We start from the raw sequence: 17,487 nt of genomic DNA, 5'->3' as shown, positions 1-17,487 counted from the left end.
CTCACCCTATTTTAGAAATAAGAAATAAACTATTTTTCATAAATCAGTAATTATTTTTGCAATTATTTGTCTTTATTAATACTAACATGCATAATATTTATTTCGAATTTATTAATATTTTAATTTCATTATACAATAGTTTCCATAATTGTATTTTATATTTAAAAAAAGATGATTCCATAACTTTATCAAGACAAAGCAGCTTCAGTTCTTAAATATTTTTGTTTTTTCATGAATCGCTATTATATTATTCATTAAATTAATAGTAAAAGCTTTTCTCAGGAGTGATGGGAGACACATACCAAGAGACCAATCAGCTGATATGTCAACCTAAACCAGTCTGCGCCTCTGGTGCTGCGTCCTTGGAAAACCCCCTGCTGGCGGTTTGATTTGTATTCCCATCCAGCAGGCAGGCAGGCAGGCGGAAAGTCAGAGTCACGAAACACTGATGAGAGAAGAGGGACAGACTGGATGAAGCAGAGGCAGGGGAGGAGTCCTGCTGCCAAGGTGAACCTTTAAAGCTGCGTGTTTATACGGACGTGCCGAACAGAAGCGGAGCCGCGGATCGCGCGCCTGTCCCCGGGGTGACGGTCAGAGTGCAGCCGCTGGAATAACCTCACAGACACGGAGCCGTCTTCGCTGGAAGGACGCGTTATTTTTATTTTTATTTTTACTTTTTCCCCGCGTGTTTGTGGACATTTTGGGGCATAAAGTTCGCCGCCATGGAATGAGTTGAGTGGTTTACTCCGTCGAGAGCAGCGGAGGGATTCAAGGTGAGTTTCTCCACAGTAACAGGAGGTTTATTACCTGAGCTGCCTCATTATTAGACCGTCTCATCATCATGTTTGCTCTCAGTGTCAGGATGACAGGTGAAGAAGAGACGCTGAAAGGCGTCTCAGAGGGTTACATAATGTAAAAAACTCAACCAGGCTGACTGAAGGATGATTTTATGCCACATTAAATATGACTTATGGGCAGGGCTGATCTGAGGTTGTATGGAGCCTTAGGCAGAATCTGATTTGGGGCCCACTTCCTGTTCATAACCACCACTGACTGTGTTTTTATTTGAATACAATTTAATTAACTGAGCTTAAAGGCAATTATTAATAAATTGTTATTGTTTGCTAAGATGGATTTTAAACAATTCAAAAATATTTAAATTAATCTATGCTGAGTTTTTTTTATATCATGCTTACTCTTAACAGGGTTCGTACATTTCCCCACATTAAAATTCAAGCACCCTTTAAGCATTTCCAAAGTTAGTTTTCAAACTTTTACGGCACCACACTTTGTCTTCTTTAGTTTATTTGTATCATTTTTAGCCGCCAGTTTCAATTCACTTATATGACATAATTTATTACTGTTATTAATAATGTCCTGTGATATTACATACATAGCAGGGATAAAGTAAGCTAAAATATAACAAAATATAACAAAATTTGAAAAATTTTCTTTCACACACCACATTTGTTTCGTCTGAGAACAAAACAATTTTAACACAAAAAAAAATCCCAATTTCAATCACTTTAATGTATAAAACATAAGACCACCTATTTTCATTTATACAGATCAATAACTCACTGAGTATAATAAATGTTCATTACATTGAACAAATCGTTTGTGTTCAGGTAAATTATCTTCCTGCTCAAACTAAATACTTAGATGCAATATTAATAATCACTTGACTTTCTGTAAGGAGTCCTTTCTCCTAAAAGAATTATTACAACTTTATTAGAAAACTGCAGATAGAATATCAAGCACTTTCAAGGACGATTAATCATGATTAGTCTATTCTTGAAATAATCGTCAACTAATTTAGTTAATCTAGATCATCATTAACTAGAGTGTACAGACCCTAAGAAAGGCAATTTGCCTAAAGAGCACACTGAGAACAGTAATTAGGCCAAAGCTGTGCAAAAATGTATACATTTAGCATTTTAGGTAAAAAGAAACAAACAAAAAAAACTACAAATGATTAAACATACACTAAAGGAATGCCATATTTACTTTAGGCAACAAAGTGTGTATTTTGTTATTTTTAAAAAAGAAATAAAACGGTTAATTTACATTTTCTTAATGTTTTTGTAATATTGTATAAAAAATCTTAAAAGGTTAACTGAAATATTTGCAGATTGTACCAATTTTTTCTTATTAATCCAAGCAGAAACTTTCCTGTATATTTTTCTAAAACATTATCTCCTAGGAATTCCAGCTAAGTCTGTAAACTCATAAAATAAAACACAATTTAACTTTATTGTATTCGTTTAGGAGGTCCAGAAAAGATTTAGGATTTTAAAACCTTGAAAATTCAGGAAAATCAAAAATGAAAAAAAAAAAGAGTCCAGGAAATGACACTTAGAGAACTGCCGTAAAATATTGGCATATTTCTTCACTGCCTGCATCCCTAAAACTCTACATGAGGAGGATAAGGCAAAAAGAATCAGATCAACAAATCCATCAGAACAGAGAACAACATGGATCTTGGAATTATAATCCCAAACTTTAAGTGAAATTTGACGTTCTGTGCCCTAGAGCCTTCAGGTAAGGACACAGATCCACCTTAAAACAAAGAGACTCCTGGTTTTGAATCCTGGCTGACATGTGAAGCTCTGTTCGTAGAAGCAAGACTTGTTGATGCACCGATTTCACTCATGTGGTATTATATCCCAAGCAATCAATGTGATATTAGAGCACACCCTGTCAAAATCCTTCTAAAACAGATGTAGAATTGTTTTTAACTGGTATTTTCTTGAGCAACTAAAGAAAACATCCAGAAATCCCATCCCTGACCAGCAGGAGGCAGTAATGCTGGTATTAGCAATGCAACAGAGTAAGGAACATTCTGAGGGATTCTCTAAAGAAATTTGCCTGTCTTTTTAAGCATTTGCTTTTAAAAAAGGTAGAGGGGATCAGGTCAAATAAGTTTACCAGAAGACAAAAAAATATCTCAGATGGGCAGCATCTAACGATTATTTTAGTAATAATTATTCTATTGATTATTCCTACGATTACTCGATCAATCAGATAAAAAAATGGTGAAATGTAGCAGATTTTTCATTTGACAACTTCATTAGAAATACATAAAAAATGCAAATAAACAAAAAATTTGTAGTACATGTAATACTCAAAATTCTGCTTCTTAAAACCATTGTTTGAAATGTTTTAAAACTATTTAAGTTTGAAATTGAATAGTTTTTGACTAATTCCATAGCCAGTATGTATAGAGAGCTGTAGCTTCTCTGATCTGTTGAAAGGATTTGATACACCATATAAACCTGTCCTGTCATTTCAAGCAGATATACAGAGGAACCACCAAAACACTCACGTCACACCATTTAACGCTTCTTGTCGCTCTGAAAAATCAAGTCTCTATCAGTTCACTTGAGATACATCAGGTAAAGGAGGGACACAAGGCTGGTCTAAATAGCCTCAGCAGGTGGCTTAGCTGCGGTTTTGCTGCACATGTGTAGGTTTACGAGTGTAGAATGCTGTGGGTTATAGAGGAAATAAACAGAAGCTCCGTTCCACATCAGCACCTACAGATTGAAATACCAGCGGCGGTTCAACCTCACAGGATGAGTCACAATTTTTGTAAAGTACAACGGGCACTGCCATACGAGTCCTTAGGGAGGCTGCAGGGATGGGCAATGACACCAACACTTCCACTCCTGCTATAAATGTTTCTGTAATACAGTGGAAGAGTCCAGTCCAGAGAGGAAAACACTTCAGTTAGATGAATGTGCTTCAGATTGATGAAATGTCATATTTTCAGCTTAACCTACACTCATGGTGTGGAATAATCTCAAGCAACAGGGCAACACATACACTGATTGTCTCTGCAGCTCCTTGCAACCCTGCTGTGACTTTTTAATTCTCCAAAAATAGACAAACAAAATTATTTACAAGATTATTAAGATTAATAGTTACAAGATTATTTTTATAGGTAAAATTTAGCAGATATCTTCTGAGATCAGCCAAAATGTGGTGGCAAAACCAGGAACAAGTTGCCACATTGGAAACTGAGAAAAAAAGATAAAATCTTCCAATTTCTGAGAAAATAGTGATTTCAGTTGTTTTGTTTTGTTTTTGCAAAATACATTATTTGAAGTTAAAAAAAACAATCCATGCTTTAATTACTAGGTCCTCATGAGTTTTTCATTCTGTGCACTGTCACACCATGTGCTTTTACGAGTTTCTGTTGTGCGTTGGTTTCAGAAAGACGGTCAGGCCATCACCCGCCCCACAGAGCTGTCTCGCTGTCTAACCGTGATATCTGCCGCACTCCTCCTGAGAATCGCGGTAAGACAGCAGGAGTGTTAAGACACAGGGTCCATTGGACTCAGCGAGCTTTACCTTCTTCACGTCCTGGCAGGGATCGCACCGACCTCACGTGCGCTTTCGCCCCTCGCTTCCCCGCTGTCTGACCGCTCCTCACGCTCCTCCTGAGCGTTGCACCAAGAGGTTAAACCTGGACCAAGTCCAGATCATTGATGTTTTTGTACCTGCCTTTTAAACAAGCTCTTCCCTTGCGCTCTCAGCCACACTGCTTCACGCTTTCTCTGTTTTGATGTCGGCCAGTTAAGTCATCAACAAGCATTACCACAGTTAGCTGATAGTCTGCAGATCTCTATCGTATGCCAATTTCCTATAGTTTCTACCATATACTGTATGTATCACATGCTTTTGTTTGGCTTTCAGGCAATAAGTTACAAGTTACAAGTACAAGTATGCACATGGCTCATTAACATCAGCAACACATCACTGAGTAACGGGCTGCTGGGAAAAAAAAGATGTAGGAGATGACAGCAGCCGAAAAAACCCAAAACAAAGCCAGGTCTACTTATTTGATCAGAGGCACTTATGTCTGCAAAAATACTTTTTAGATTCTAACAAAATGAGTTTGAGAACTTTTATTGTTTTGAGAACATAATTAAAATACATAGCACGCCACTCTCACACAGATCTGAGCCTGCACTGCTGCAGCAGTAATGAGTACAACATGACAGTTGTGAGCAATGGCTCTGACTAACTTCATCTAGTAGCTGTAATACCTAAAATAAAATTATTTACATCAGGCTTTCTTCAGGCTGAAAGAAAACATTATCTAACATGTACATGTTTATTGTTTTCTTTTGTATTTTGGCATGGTTTAATTCCACTTCAGGTCAAGGTTCACAGAAAACTATCTTGTGACAAAGGCTCACAAGATACAAATTTGTGGAACAGACAGATCCTGATAAAAAATATATATATACATTTCTTTTTTTAAGGTTTTGTTGTCTCTAGTGGCCTTTCTTTGAAAGTAATTTGACAAGAAAGAGGGGGAAGACTTGCAGCAAATGTCACCAGGCCGGGAATCGAACCTGTGACCACTGCCACAAGGACTAAGGCATCAATACATGGGTCATACTGTGCCCCTGCACCACCACAGCACCCCATATATATACACTGCTCAAAAAAATAAAGGGAACCCTCAAATAACACATCCTAGATCTGAATGAAAGAAATATTCTCATTGAATACTTTGTTCTGTACAAAGTTGAATGTGCTGACAACAAAATCACACAAAAATCATCAATGGAAATCAAATTTATTAACCAATGGAGGCCTGGATTTGGAGCCACACACAAAATTAAAGTGAAATAACACTACACGCTGATCCAACTTTAATGTCTATGGCCTAATTACCGTCTGTCTGTTTGGGGTTGTTGACATGGAGCCCAGCGGGAACTTCTGTGTTCAGAATTAATCCTTAAACTGAACAGAAGAGTCTGTGAATCACTGTGTAGAAACAGGACAGAAATCTCAGGATTTGCTGTTGTTCATTAGATTTAGTTTTGTGCTTTTATGACTTAAGAAACGTTTATCCATTTGTTGTCAATATCCGCTTCTCCTTGCATGGTTGCTGGTGCCCATCTCCGACTGGAGGCGGGGTACACGACAAACAGATTGCCAGTTCAATCCATGGCAACATAGAAACACACAAGACAAGCAACACTCATAAGGGTTAATCCATTAATCAAACAGACTGGAACCCGTTCCAAAAGCAGGACATGGACTACAGCACAGAGCATTCTGAAATAAAAAAATTAAACAAAAACAAGCAGAAGCACAAGAGTCTAGCGCTACCGGGAGAAATGGCTCATGGTCTTTTACCAAATGCAAAAGAGAAATCCTACAGTCGCTAAAGTCTGACGCCACTCCATTTTTGTTCATATTTCATGATAAGGGATGTTGCGCTCAGTGTCTTCTTCAGTGGTTCTTGGTTCAGGTGAGGGTGGGGAACAGGTTTTTCAAATAGTTTGGTCTGTTTGACAGTGTGAAAGCGAACTGCAGCAAATGTTGCAATTTTGATCTCCATTCCCCTTAAAGGGGCAATATTGTGTAAAATCGACTTTTTTGAGCATTATGTCATGTTTTAATGTTATGACCAGTTTAATATGCTACACAGAAACATGCAAGACAAGCAACAATCAGTCAACAGTTGTGTTTTTGAACTCTGGGAGGAAGTGGAGATGCACAGAGAGAACCCAGATTTGTTTTTATCCTAACCTGAACTTCATAATTTTGAGACGTAAGCTTCCAATTACCTCCTTCACTTTGGATATTTTATCTCAAAGCTCCTCTGTGGGCATGAATCTGATCAAAGCAGCTAAACGGTTTGTCTCTATTCCTCGCTATATCAGAAATGTCTGTTTCTGTTCGCAGAACGGCGGGAGAATGAAGAGTCCCGCCGGGATCTAAGGGGGAGGAATTCGGCTTTCCGACGGTGCGGGGGGGACTCCGACTCCCTGAAGGGACCAGCTGTTGGGCTGCGTGCGGATGAAGGCATCACTTCTGTGGGTTTTGCCGCTTCTGATTGGATGTCGCCTCCATTCAACCCTCCAAAGATCACAACCTGAAAGAAGACCATTTGTTTTTTCTCTGACAGGAAAATGTTTTCAGTCGTGTGGATCCTGCAGAGCGCCGTGGGGGCTATAAGTGGATGTTTGCTGTGGGAATGAGGAGGAAAAGACAGATTTTGTCTTTGATTCTTTAGAAATAGTCCAACTAAAATGATTAATCGCTTTAATCATGATTAACCTCGCAACTCATGTAGTAATCGATTAATCATTAACTGGAGTATACAGTATAGAAAAAGGCTATTTGCTGAAATAGCATTTTCAGTAATTAAGCCAAAACTGTACAAAATATGTACATTTGCATTTAGAACAAAAATCCTTTGTAAATATGTTCTACACAGAACTCCTCCAGTGGCTCAGTTCAGGCTTCACCTGGTTCAAATTTTGTAAACAACAAAAAATAAATCTTTTAAGCTCCGTTGCTACTCAGTTAATAATCAGTTAATGCAAAGCAATAGTCAAATTGCACATCATCAAGCTGTTTGATGTTTTAGGCAATACAATCTTTATTTTCTTATTTAAAAGGGAAGTGAATTTGTTAATTTGCAACTTTTAAAGCATTTCTAATATTGCATAAAAAAGGCTTAAACATGCTTAAAGATCTTAAAAATATGCCAATTTTTTATCTGATTGGTCGTCAGAATAATCAATTACTAATATAATTGCTAGTTGTAACCCTATGAAATAGCAGAATTTTGAGGAGAGCAACATAAACCTCGACTGCTTTTAAGAATTTGATCAGCTGTTAACAGATTCAAAACTATAACATATAACATATAACAGCTTTTAGCTGTTATAATAATGTCCATCACAAACATTCGTCCTTATTTTTAATTTGATACTTTGACTTATATCAGTCTTCAAACATGTGACATTTGGGGTATTTTTCAATCTGTCTCAAGCTTTATGAACTTGGATGGTCTGTTCTCCCTTTCATTGTTGTGAAGAACATTTTTTATCTCCTAAAAACATTTTTTATCTCCAAAAAACTTTTCTTATCTCCTCGGGCGGAGAATTCACTACTCTTCTTGTCACCGCCATGGTGATGTCCCAGGGCACCTACACCTTCCTGGCCTGTTTCGCCGGCTTCTGGTTGGTCTGGGCCCTCATCGTCATGCTGTGCTGCTTCTGCAGCTTTTTACAGCGCCGGCTGAAGCGGCACAGAGAGGACAGACTCAGAGAACAATGTTTGCGGGCCGTTGAGATGGAGCCGCTTTCTGCACATCCTGCCGGATACCCATCGGTGCCGCCACCGGCGCAGCCTCCGCAGGTGCAGAGGGAGCCGCCACCGCAGATCTGCCCTTCCCAGATGCTGGCGGCACCCGTCGCTCTGCCGGTTCCTCATCCGATGCCACAAGCCAACTGGGTCAGCATGCCAGGTAATGTTTCAAGGAGTGGCATGAGTGAGAACTTAAAAGCAATGTTTTATGTCCAGAAATTTGTTTCAGCACAACTCTCTTGGGCTGGATTCACACCAGCCTTGTTTATCCACATTACTTGAACTCTAGTTCATTTGTCTGGAAAGTCTGGTTTGTTTCAGGAGGTGTAGATGCAAAAAAAGTAAACTCTGGTCCGCCAAAAAGCTTGGGTCTTGGTTTGGTTGAAGTGAAGTCTGGTGCGGTTCGAAAGCATATGTGAACACCAAGCAAAACGGAGACCGCTACAAAAGCAGGAAGCGAACTAAATTGCAGGACATTCTGGGTAGATACAACCAAAGCAAACGTGCGAGTCTAGAGCTAGTGGGACAAATGGCTTGTGGCCTTTTGCCAATGACTAGAGAAATCCTACGCCTGCTAAAATCAGACGTTTTTGTTTACATTTAGAGATAAAGGAAATTGTGCGCAGTGTCCTCTCTAGAGGTTTTCATGTTGTTTCCCGCAGTACTTCTTGAAGCAGCGCCCCCACAGGCGAGGAGGGGAACCGTTTTTTCAAAGTGTTTGGTTCATTTGACATAGTGCAGTGTGAAATCTCCACTTTGGAGCTGCATTGTTAAAGGGTTAATAGAGAAATGTTGTGATGACATTCTGAAAGCAATCAGGAGCTTCTTAAAGAGACAGAGGCCCCATTTAAGTCATTAAATTGCTAATTTATTTTACGTTATGTTTGATCTTTAAAGCATTTTTATATCAACTGAAGGTAACATAGTTACTTGATGATGCTATAAAATGGCACTATGTCTGTCATGAATATACATAATAGTGCCCCTTTAAAAGACAGTTGAACGCAAATGGAGGCTATGATCCTAACATTTGTATTTGTGGAAATGTTATAAAACTATCACATAAAAGTGTAAATAAAATACATTCAAAGTTGTGTTTGTAACGAGACAAAATGTCCTAAAGTTGAGCAGTTTGAAAACTTTTGCTAGGTGTATTTATCTGAGGACAAGATCAGAATTTCACCCACAAACCTTACATTTCCAGTTTACCATCAGTTCATGTTGGCCTCTTTAAGATTAAACTTTAAACATGTAATAACGCCGCATCACGCACAATCAGATTCTTTGGGCGTCTCAGGCCCCCCCAAAGGGCGTCATGATGACAGCTGCAACTGAGGCGTGGGCGTCGGCTGTGGATGCTGACCGTTGACAGAGTGAGTGACAACATGGTCTGAACCTCAATTTGATGTAGGAAGTAGCAGGGAGTCAGCAGAGCAGATTTGCACCAGTGCCACTGAAACCTCTCAAGCATTTTATTATTCTCTCAATGAAAACGTTCTGAAATTGTTGTTTCAATTGTTTAAACCAATTGGAAACAAATATCATTTTAAGGTACTTTGAAACAAACAAAGCAATTCATAAGAATATTTCCCTCCTTCAGACACCAAAATCATGAGCAGTAAGTAGAAAATTTTAATCCTCAGACGTTCCTTTTCCCTGCCAGCCTAAAGCAGAACTGTGCAGCTTTTTAATCTAAATTTATTCATGAGATTTAGGCGCTGCTTTACCTTCCCCTTCCTCACAAAGGTAAAAATTCTGTTTCTCAGAAGGAATTCAGCCTTAAAAAACCACAATCCCAAGCAGTCTGGCGTGCAAAGAATCCAGAAAATAAAAATGCAGAGATGTAGCAAAATAATTGAATAGCTGGTGTGCAGCATTAAATACGAAGCAACTTATACATTTATCATTAATCACTCAGCATTATTCACCACCGGACAAAATATATGTTAAATACTGATGAATTCATGGTCATCTACAGAGTAAAACAGAAATAAACAGACTGATAAAGTAAGACTTGCTAATCCTTTTAGAACTCTGGATGATACTAACAAAACAAGAAGAGAAAAAGGAAATGAGAAACTTAAAGAAACTCCTGTCAGAGGCGTATAATGAGCAGAGAATCACAAAGAGGATAAAACAAAAGGCTGGAGTCTTGCTCACAAGGCAGACTGATGAAGAGCTCCAGTAACCAGGCAGCAGCACGAATAAAGCTGCACAATTCAGTTGTAGATTATGTGAATAAAAGAGAGCTGTGGAGATGCTCTGATCTCAAATTTTTAAGGGGGAAGAGGGAAATCTGCACCTCTGAGGAAATTAGGCTTCTTGTTCCTCTGTATATCATTTCAGCGCTGATGTTCAAGGCTGCAGTGAGATCAGCAAAGAAATATATTAATGCCCTCACAGCTTAATATTTAACACTTCATAGTTAATCGGCCAGCAGGGGAAGGAAGAAGAGAAGGAAGTTGTGATTTTCCTTGCAGAGATTAAGACAACAGAAGTTATTGGACTGTAAAGTCCTTCAAAATGCAAAAGAAATGGAAATGAAGAAAAAACATTAAAAAAAGAAGAAAAAAAAATCTAAATTTAAAAGCGTGCAGCTGCTGCCTGAAAACAGTGAGCAAACCAACTTCCTGCTGTCTTGTTGTGGAGGCGAATTCATGATGGAAGAATATAAGAAAGAAGAAGCTGCTTAGTAATGGAAGAGTGTGGCTAAAACATTGGTTGCTATGGCAATTTCAACCTTTTCAAATCAAATTCAAAAAACAGGGATTAATAAGTGCTAAATGCAACTCAAACTGTCCAAGGTTCTTCTTCATTGATGCTCATGGTTGTGGGCAGGAAGGATCTCCTGTAGCAGTCTGTATTACAGTGACTCTGAAAAAGCCTCTAATTGAAGAACCTCCTTTGTAAATGACACTAGAATGGTCAGCGTTGTTCGTAATTTTCTTGATTTTATAAAGAATCCTCCAGGGTCCACTGAGTATTTCTGCAGATGAAAGCAGTCTGTTTGGGAATGGAAGTCTGAGGAGTACAGAGTGAAAAGAAATCAGACAGGAACAGCTCCCTGTGGGGCTCCTGACCACCTGGTTACACACCCAAAGCTTTGGTCTGTTCATCCAGGTGATTGTTGAGGCCTCCACCTGTGTCTTCTGGAATTTCTGACAAAGGAAATCAGGATAAATTATGTTAAACGTTCTGGAGAAATTAAAGGGCGTGATCCTCAGGGCTGCCTGCTTTGTCCAGATGACAGTGGGTTTGTTGAATCAGTATATGATGTCATTCAATGCCATTGTCAATTAATTAACTGTCGTATACACTCAGCAAGGTCAATTGGTGAAAGGACAGGAAGAGCAGTAATTAAACCAATACTGTTAAAAAATATTGATACATGTGCTTTTAAGATAAAAATATAAATAATCTGTACATATATTGTAAAAAAGAACTAATCAAGAGGTAGTTTTATCTCCACTAGGCTCAAAATATGTTAAAAAATCTATTAAGCACCTTTTGCTATCCAATTCTTAATTTGCTAATGTAAAAAATAGTCAGCAGGTCATCCCCACCTGTACTGATATTAAATGAAGCAAAGTTGAGCTTTTCACATGGTGGAATGATATTTGCATCTGGAGATTCATCCTTTGCTACAAATGATTAAGTGTACATTACAGGAATGCTACATTATAGCATTTCAGGCAACAAAATATTTCCTTATGTGAAAAACAATTATTTAATGTATTTCTAACAGTGTATAAAAAAGGCTTAATTGGTTAAAAAAAAAAAATCTGCAGAATGTGCCAGTTTTTTTGTCTGATTACTTAATTAGCCATGAGAATAATCAATTACTGAAATAATCATTAGTTGCAGCTCTACTTCACAGAGACACAAACATTCAGGCGAGGTTCCGTTATTAACAGTAGCTCCTAGAGATTGCCATCATCTGTCCATCAGAGTAAATCTGTGATTGTCCCTGTGGACACAAACGTCCACCTTGATGTTGGCGCTGCTGATGTCTCCATGCTAATGTTTATTTCAAGCCTCCGTGGCAGCTGCTCGTATTGTTCGCCGCGGCACGTTCGACATGAGAAACAATGAGGCTGGGTTCCTGTAGGTGTCTGTCAGCCCTGATGGGGGAGGTGATGGACTGCAGCCAGGTACACAAACATACACAAAACACATTTGCATCCATAAATACACCCAGCTCCATGGCAACAGTTCAGCAACCAGCTGTTAGTTTCCAACAGTGATGCCTGGGTGTACAGTAACTGTGCACAGGTCCTGAGAGAACTCATGTGGGTTGAAGCTGCTGCGATTTATCCTCATGTTTGGTTTCCAAAAATTTCACAAAAATCAGACTTATTCAAAAGATTATCTCCCTTTAAAATGTTGTCTTTGTTCCATATGTTGTTTTCTGATTGCAGATAAAGTTGAAAATTCAGACTGACGTGGCCTATTGAGACTAAATTGTTGATTCCCTTAAAACCCCACTCAGCTCATTCAGACTAGCTGGCAGCAATTAGCAAACATGTACTAACTGTGTTTGCTAATTAGCATGTGTTTATAGCTACTTCTTTAATGAGAAGTAGCTCATTTATGAACTCAAATTTCTTTTAAGTCAAAATTAATATGGACATAATTTTTACAAGGAAACATAGTTACTTTATTGTGCTGTAAAATGGCACCATGTGCATGGATAAATATGTAATACCGCCCCTTTAAATGTTGAAGTCAACCATTACAACATCCAGATGGATGATGTAATGGTTGCATTATTTTAGGCATCAGTTTAGGCTCCAATTTTAACTGACATATGGCTAAATAAAATAAAGGAAAAATAATATTGCATGGGTTTCAGACCTTCATTTAAATTTGAAGCAGTTTTAGTGTTGTAGTTTTACAGTTGTAGCCACCTTTGCACCTTTCATTGAAGCTTCCACCACAGCTCAGGCACAATAATCAACCTTCTTCTATGTCCATCTGACTCCACACACTAAAATCCTGCAGAAAGCCCTTGAGCTGAGCTGAAAAGAATAGCACATAAGAAAGGACCAGGACTCTACAGTTGAGAAACATTGTGAGAAGTGAACTAGCCAAGGATTTCTCTCTTTGTGTGCTCTCACCATGTGAAATGCTCCAGGCCCAGACTAAGTGCTGTCCTACTGGGGCTGTACAAAGACTTACCAGCAGGGGTGCTGATGAGTGTGGCACTGCAGAATTTGTTAAACACATGAGAGTTTATGAACTCCATGTTGCACATTGTCACTCCTTGCCAGGACTTACAGTGTGGAAGCAGGAAGAAAAGATCCAACTTGGCTCAAGCAAACAAAAATAAATTATGACTAGTATACAACGAGTCATATCCCAAAGGCATGGACAGTATAAAAAACTTTAACCTGTGAAAAGAATGACACAAAAAATCTGACAGAGCTCTGCAAAAAATAAAAAGAATCTGTGAAAACTGTTTTCTTGATCTTGTCAGAGCGCAGAAAAAAACCCCACATGTGAAATCACAGCCTCTGTCACTCATTCACTACACTCCATTGTATATAATAAACAGTGTTAGTCAGTCATGAGCAATAAGTGGAGATCTCAGCCATCATCAGCACCGAGCCGTTTCATAACTTCGCATTCTCACCTCCATATCGTGTGGGTTTGTTTGGCATTTTGCTCCCACCGTGGGAATATCTGAGTGTGCGCCGCAGAAAAATACTGGATGACAAACTGCTAAACAAACAGTCAGACCAAAGGAATATGGAGAGCTGGGGTGATGAGACAAAGAACAAATCTGGATGCTTAGGAAAGATGGAGAGGGAGCTTGAGATCAGAGCAGCAAATGAACATGCTGTTATGTGTAACCCAGCAGTCAACAGGTTTATGATCGGTGTCCCAAAAACGCAGCATGTTTGCACACAGATGTCGCTGCAGCCTCGTTCTTGGTGCACGCAATGCTTCATTTTGTACCACCTCAGGAAAACTCTTTTTACGTTGCAATCATGGAGTGTTGTTTAGAAAATTTAAAGCAGAAAAAGATATTTAAAATGTCTTGCAAGAAGACAAATGGATATTCAAATAGCAACCTTGGGGTGCCATTTGCTGTCCTCTGAATTTAGTCCAGCAGAACTTTCTTTTAATGTTTGGTACAACACAAAGTATTCATCATTTATCAAACATCATTAAGTTTTGTGCTTTCATCTCATCCATTCAGCAATTTTTATTCTAAAGCACCAATTCATTAAACCTGACCAAATATCACAAGGACTTCAGAAGAGTGATCCATGTGCTCTTCAGTCTCCTTTGGGACTTGGCCTTGGAGGGGAGGATGGGAGGAGATTCTAGGGATGTCTACATTGATTGCCCCCATTTCTTTAATTTTGGGTGATTGATGATTGGTCGATACTTACATGTGAACCCAAACTTATCCACCGATGTTTTCTTCAACCATAAGGGTTTGAGAGAGGGCTACGTTTCACAATACTCAGCCTACTGTTGCCAACTTGGCAACTTTTCTGCTCTATTTAGGACAGAAACAAATTATTGCTTTTTAAATATCGATGATTGGCCAGAAAAATGAAACTGGTAGAACATATTTATTTTCCATTATCCAAATAATTCAGTAAAAATAATAATCAGTAAAAAAATTGAATTATCAGGGGTTTTTTTTTACTGATAATTTGGTTTAAAAAAATCTCTTATCTCTTATTAAGCACCTTTTACTATCCAATTATTAAAAAGAATCACCAGATCAGCCCTACACTGTTGATGTTGAATCAAGCAGAAAGAGCTGAACTTTTCACATATTAATGTTAGAAGTATTTTTTTTGTTGTTGTATATGGGTTAGGGTTTGCTGCAAATTATAAAACATTCAATAAAAGAATGTTATTGCATTTCAGTCAATAAAATGTTTAAAGGATCTGAATTAACTTATTTGTATCTTTTAATGTTTTTCTAATTTTCTACAAAATAAATTTAAGTGGTTAAATGAAACAACTGCAGAATATTCCAAATTTTTATATTTGATTAATCTTCAGAGTAATTGATTTCTAAAGTAATTGTCAGTAGCAGCCATATTGAGGAATTTTATGCCTGATCCGTCTCTAAGCCAGTCTTTTCTCTCTTCCAGACACAGATGTATTTGGGAAGCCGCCTTGCTATGAGGACGCGGTCCTGATGGAGGACCCCCCTCCACCCTACAGCGAGGTCTTGGCTGACCCTCGAGGGGGGACGTACCTGAAGCCCGGCCCACTCCGGGGAGCGCCGCTGCCTTCCAGGGAAAACCCCCACCTGCCTCCAGTCGTCACATCCGAGACCAGCAAGCCCCCAGTGGCCACCGTGTTCCCTGACAGGGGTTACTCCTCGCTAATCCGCCTGCCTTCATCCCAGCGCTGGGACTCATTGGGTCATCTCCTGTCCAACATGGACCTGAACAACAGCCTGACCCCACCGGGGGCGCGCTCGCTTCAGGTGGCCACCGCCGCCGCCATGGCGACCATGCCGCGCAGGGAGTCTAGGACTCATTATGAGAGTATGCAAAGTGAAATACGGGGACTTCAGAGGAGCATGCGGGGATTTCAGGGAGGATTTCAAGGTATTCAGGGGGTTCATAGACTGAGAAGTCTGGAGCCTAGCTGTGGTATGCCAACCGCCTTCCCTTTGCTGGGTCGCAGCACTGCGGTCTGAGCCTGGATCCCTACTGGGAGCATCGTATCAGCCAGTAAGAGGAACTGGAAATGAACTCAGGAGTGTACTTACTTAGTTTGCAGAGCTAATGTGTGAGTACAGGAGGACACAAACAAGTTTGTACCAGTAGCTGTGCTTCCATTGATCATGTAATTATGAAATGTGACATTTGGAAAATAAATTTGCTTTAGGGAAATACACCAATTTTGAAAAAAAAACTTGTTTTCAATAAAAAGTTTTGCCATTAGGATGAAGTGGTTTGTTTGGCCATATCGAAATTGGTTTATTTCGCAAAACTGCAATGGAAACTTTTTTTGGCATCGCATGAGTCACAATCAACAACTGGATGTTGCCACTAGTGCTAACTACAAAGAAGATAATAACATGTTTTTAATAACTTATCGAGTGAACAAACTTACTCACATGTGATTTCAATTGTGCTTCTTATTTAATGGAAACAACACAATTGCAAAATTGTGTTTTTTCAACATTAGCAGAATATTGACAGTTTTGCACACATTACAATTGAAACACAGCTACTGTTGTAGAGCTACAGCGGTGTTCTGCCATCACTTTTGCGGCTGACGGAGTTGAAGAACTTTGGAGGTGCAGAGGAGGAGAGAAGAAGAAGCCATAACGAGGTAAAGATGTGCAACAAACGATCTGCAAATCCAACCTCTCCTGGTCTTTATTTCCATCTCCACCTCCTCTCTCATTCATCCCTGATCTCTGCTTCTGTCTCAGAGCCACCCATTGTACCGGCCTGCTGTTGCCATGGCTCCTGAGAACTGCCTGTTTCCTTTATCTGCTCTGATTTTCTTTGTATCACTCGGCTCACAGTTTGCATCCTCTCAAGTACTGTGAGAATTAAGGCGTAGGAGAAGAGCACACGGTGACCTTCAGTGGGACCCAGACATGGTGTGACACCAAACAGAAGGCCAAGCTTCGTCTAAGAACGGAGAACAACTGCTCAGAATCAAGTGAACTTTGATTGTTGTTTTGTAACTGCTTTGTCATTTTCAGTGCTGTCTTCACCGTCAGTAGAGATTTGTTTTTTAAATTACATGACGTCAGCTGGATCTCTGATCCGAAAAGGACCTTTTTCATGTACAGCCATGAAAGACAATCTTTGAAACATTGTCAGAATGCCTTTTTTCTTGTGTAATAAAACATTCTCATCAACAAGGTTTCTTTCCTTTGTCTAGGGAGCAACAAAGGGAAAAGTGACTATATACACTTCCTTTAATAGAACTAAATGCAAAAAAGCATAAATCAATCAGCTAGCTATCCAAATCAACAAGTTTTTCCTTGATTGGCTCTAATCAATGATTGGCTACCCAAATATGGAAACATATATATTTTCATATCCAATACATGCAAACTCATGAAATCTGCCAATATTTGGTCAATAAACGGATCTACCAATGCAACATTTTGAAAAGTTTGTAATTATGGAGTACATGAATAATAATGGATGAAGGATGGAAACTAAACTGGATCTCACCAAGCTCTGCAGATGCCTTGGTAACAAGACTTTCATTTGATTCATGTGTATTTGAACAGGAAGAAAACATGAGATTTACATTTTATGTGTGGAAAAAAAACACAGCTTTACTTCCACATTCATCCACCTGACCTTTTAACTTTGGGTAAAAGTAAATAGTCGTGATTTTAAAAAAATCCATCCTAAA

General features: G+C 39.0%; 1 protein-coding gene across 4 annotated transcripts; it reads left to right on the top strand.

The window, feature by feature from the left end:
• The first annotated feature begins 374 nt into the window (after nucleotides 1-374).
• prr7 (proline rich 7 (synaptic)) lies at nucleotides 375-16,981 on the top strand. Of its 4 annotated transcripts, none has more exons than XR_004341043.1 (4): nucleotides 375-773; nucleotides 6,709-8,281; nucleotides 15,240-16,437; nucleotides 16,541-16,981. XR_004341043.1 is itself a non-coding variant. In XM_032577267.1 (4 exons), the coding sequence occupies exons 3-4, from the start codon at nucleotides 7,819-7,821 to the stop codon at nucleotides 15,794-15,796; spliced, it is 1,020 nt and encodes a 339-aa protein (XP_032433158.1). In that variant the 5' UTR covers nucleotides 375-773; nucleotides 6,709-6,839; nucleotides 6,932-7,818; the 3' UTR covers nucleotides 15,797-16,981. The 4 variants fall into 4 exon arrangements, 3 of the variants coding, with proteins under 3 accessions (XP_032433158.1, XP_032433157.1, XP_032433156.1); XM_032577267.1 differs by having other exon boundaries at nucleotides 6,709-6,839; nucleotides 6,932-8,281; nucleotides 15,240-16,981; XM_032577266.1 differs by adding an exon at nucleotides 4,216-4,299 and having other exon boundaries at nucleotides 15,240-16,981.
• The last annotated feature ends 506 nt before the right edge of the window (nucleotides 16,982-17,487 follow it).

This window comes from Xiphophorus hellerii, chromosome 11 (genome assembly GCF_003331165.1).
Source record: "Xiphophorus hellerii strain 12219 chromosome 11, Xiphophorus_hellerii-4.1, whole genome shotgun sequence".
Taxonomy (NCBI): Eukaryota; Metazoa; Chordata; class Actinopteri; order Cyprinodontiformes; family Poeciliidae; genus Xiphophorus; species Xiphophorus hellerii.
Note: the sequence above shows the minus strand (reverse complement) of the source record. Positions and strands in the feature narration are given on the sequence as shown.

Excerpts from the sequence above, each read along its gene's own strand:
- prr7 (XM_032577267.1), top strand. The coding sequence starts at position 7,819 with ATGGTCTGTTCTCCCTTTCATTGTTGTGAAGAACATTTTTTATCTCCT. Across the intron at positions 8,282-15,239 it reads CAACTGGGTCAGCATGCCAG|ACACAGATGTATTTGGGAAG; the intron begins GTAATGTTTCAA and ends TCTCTCTTCCAG.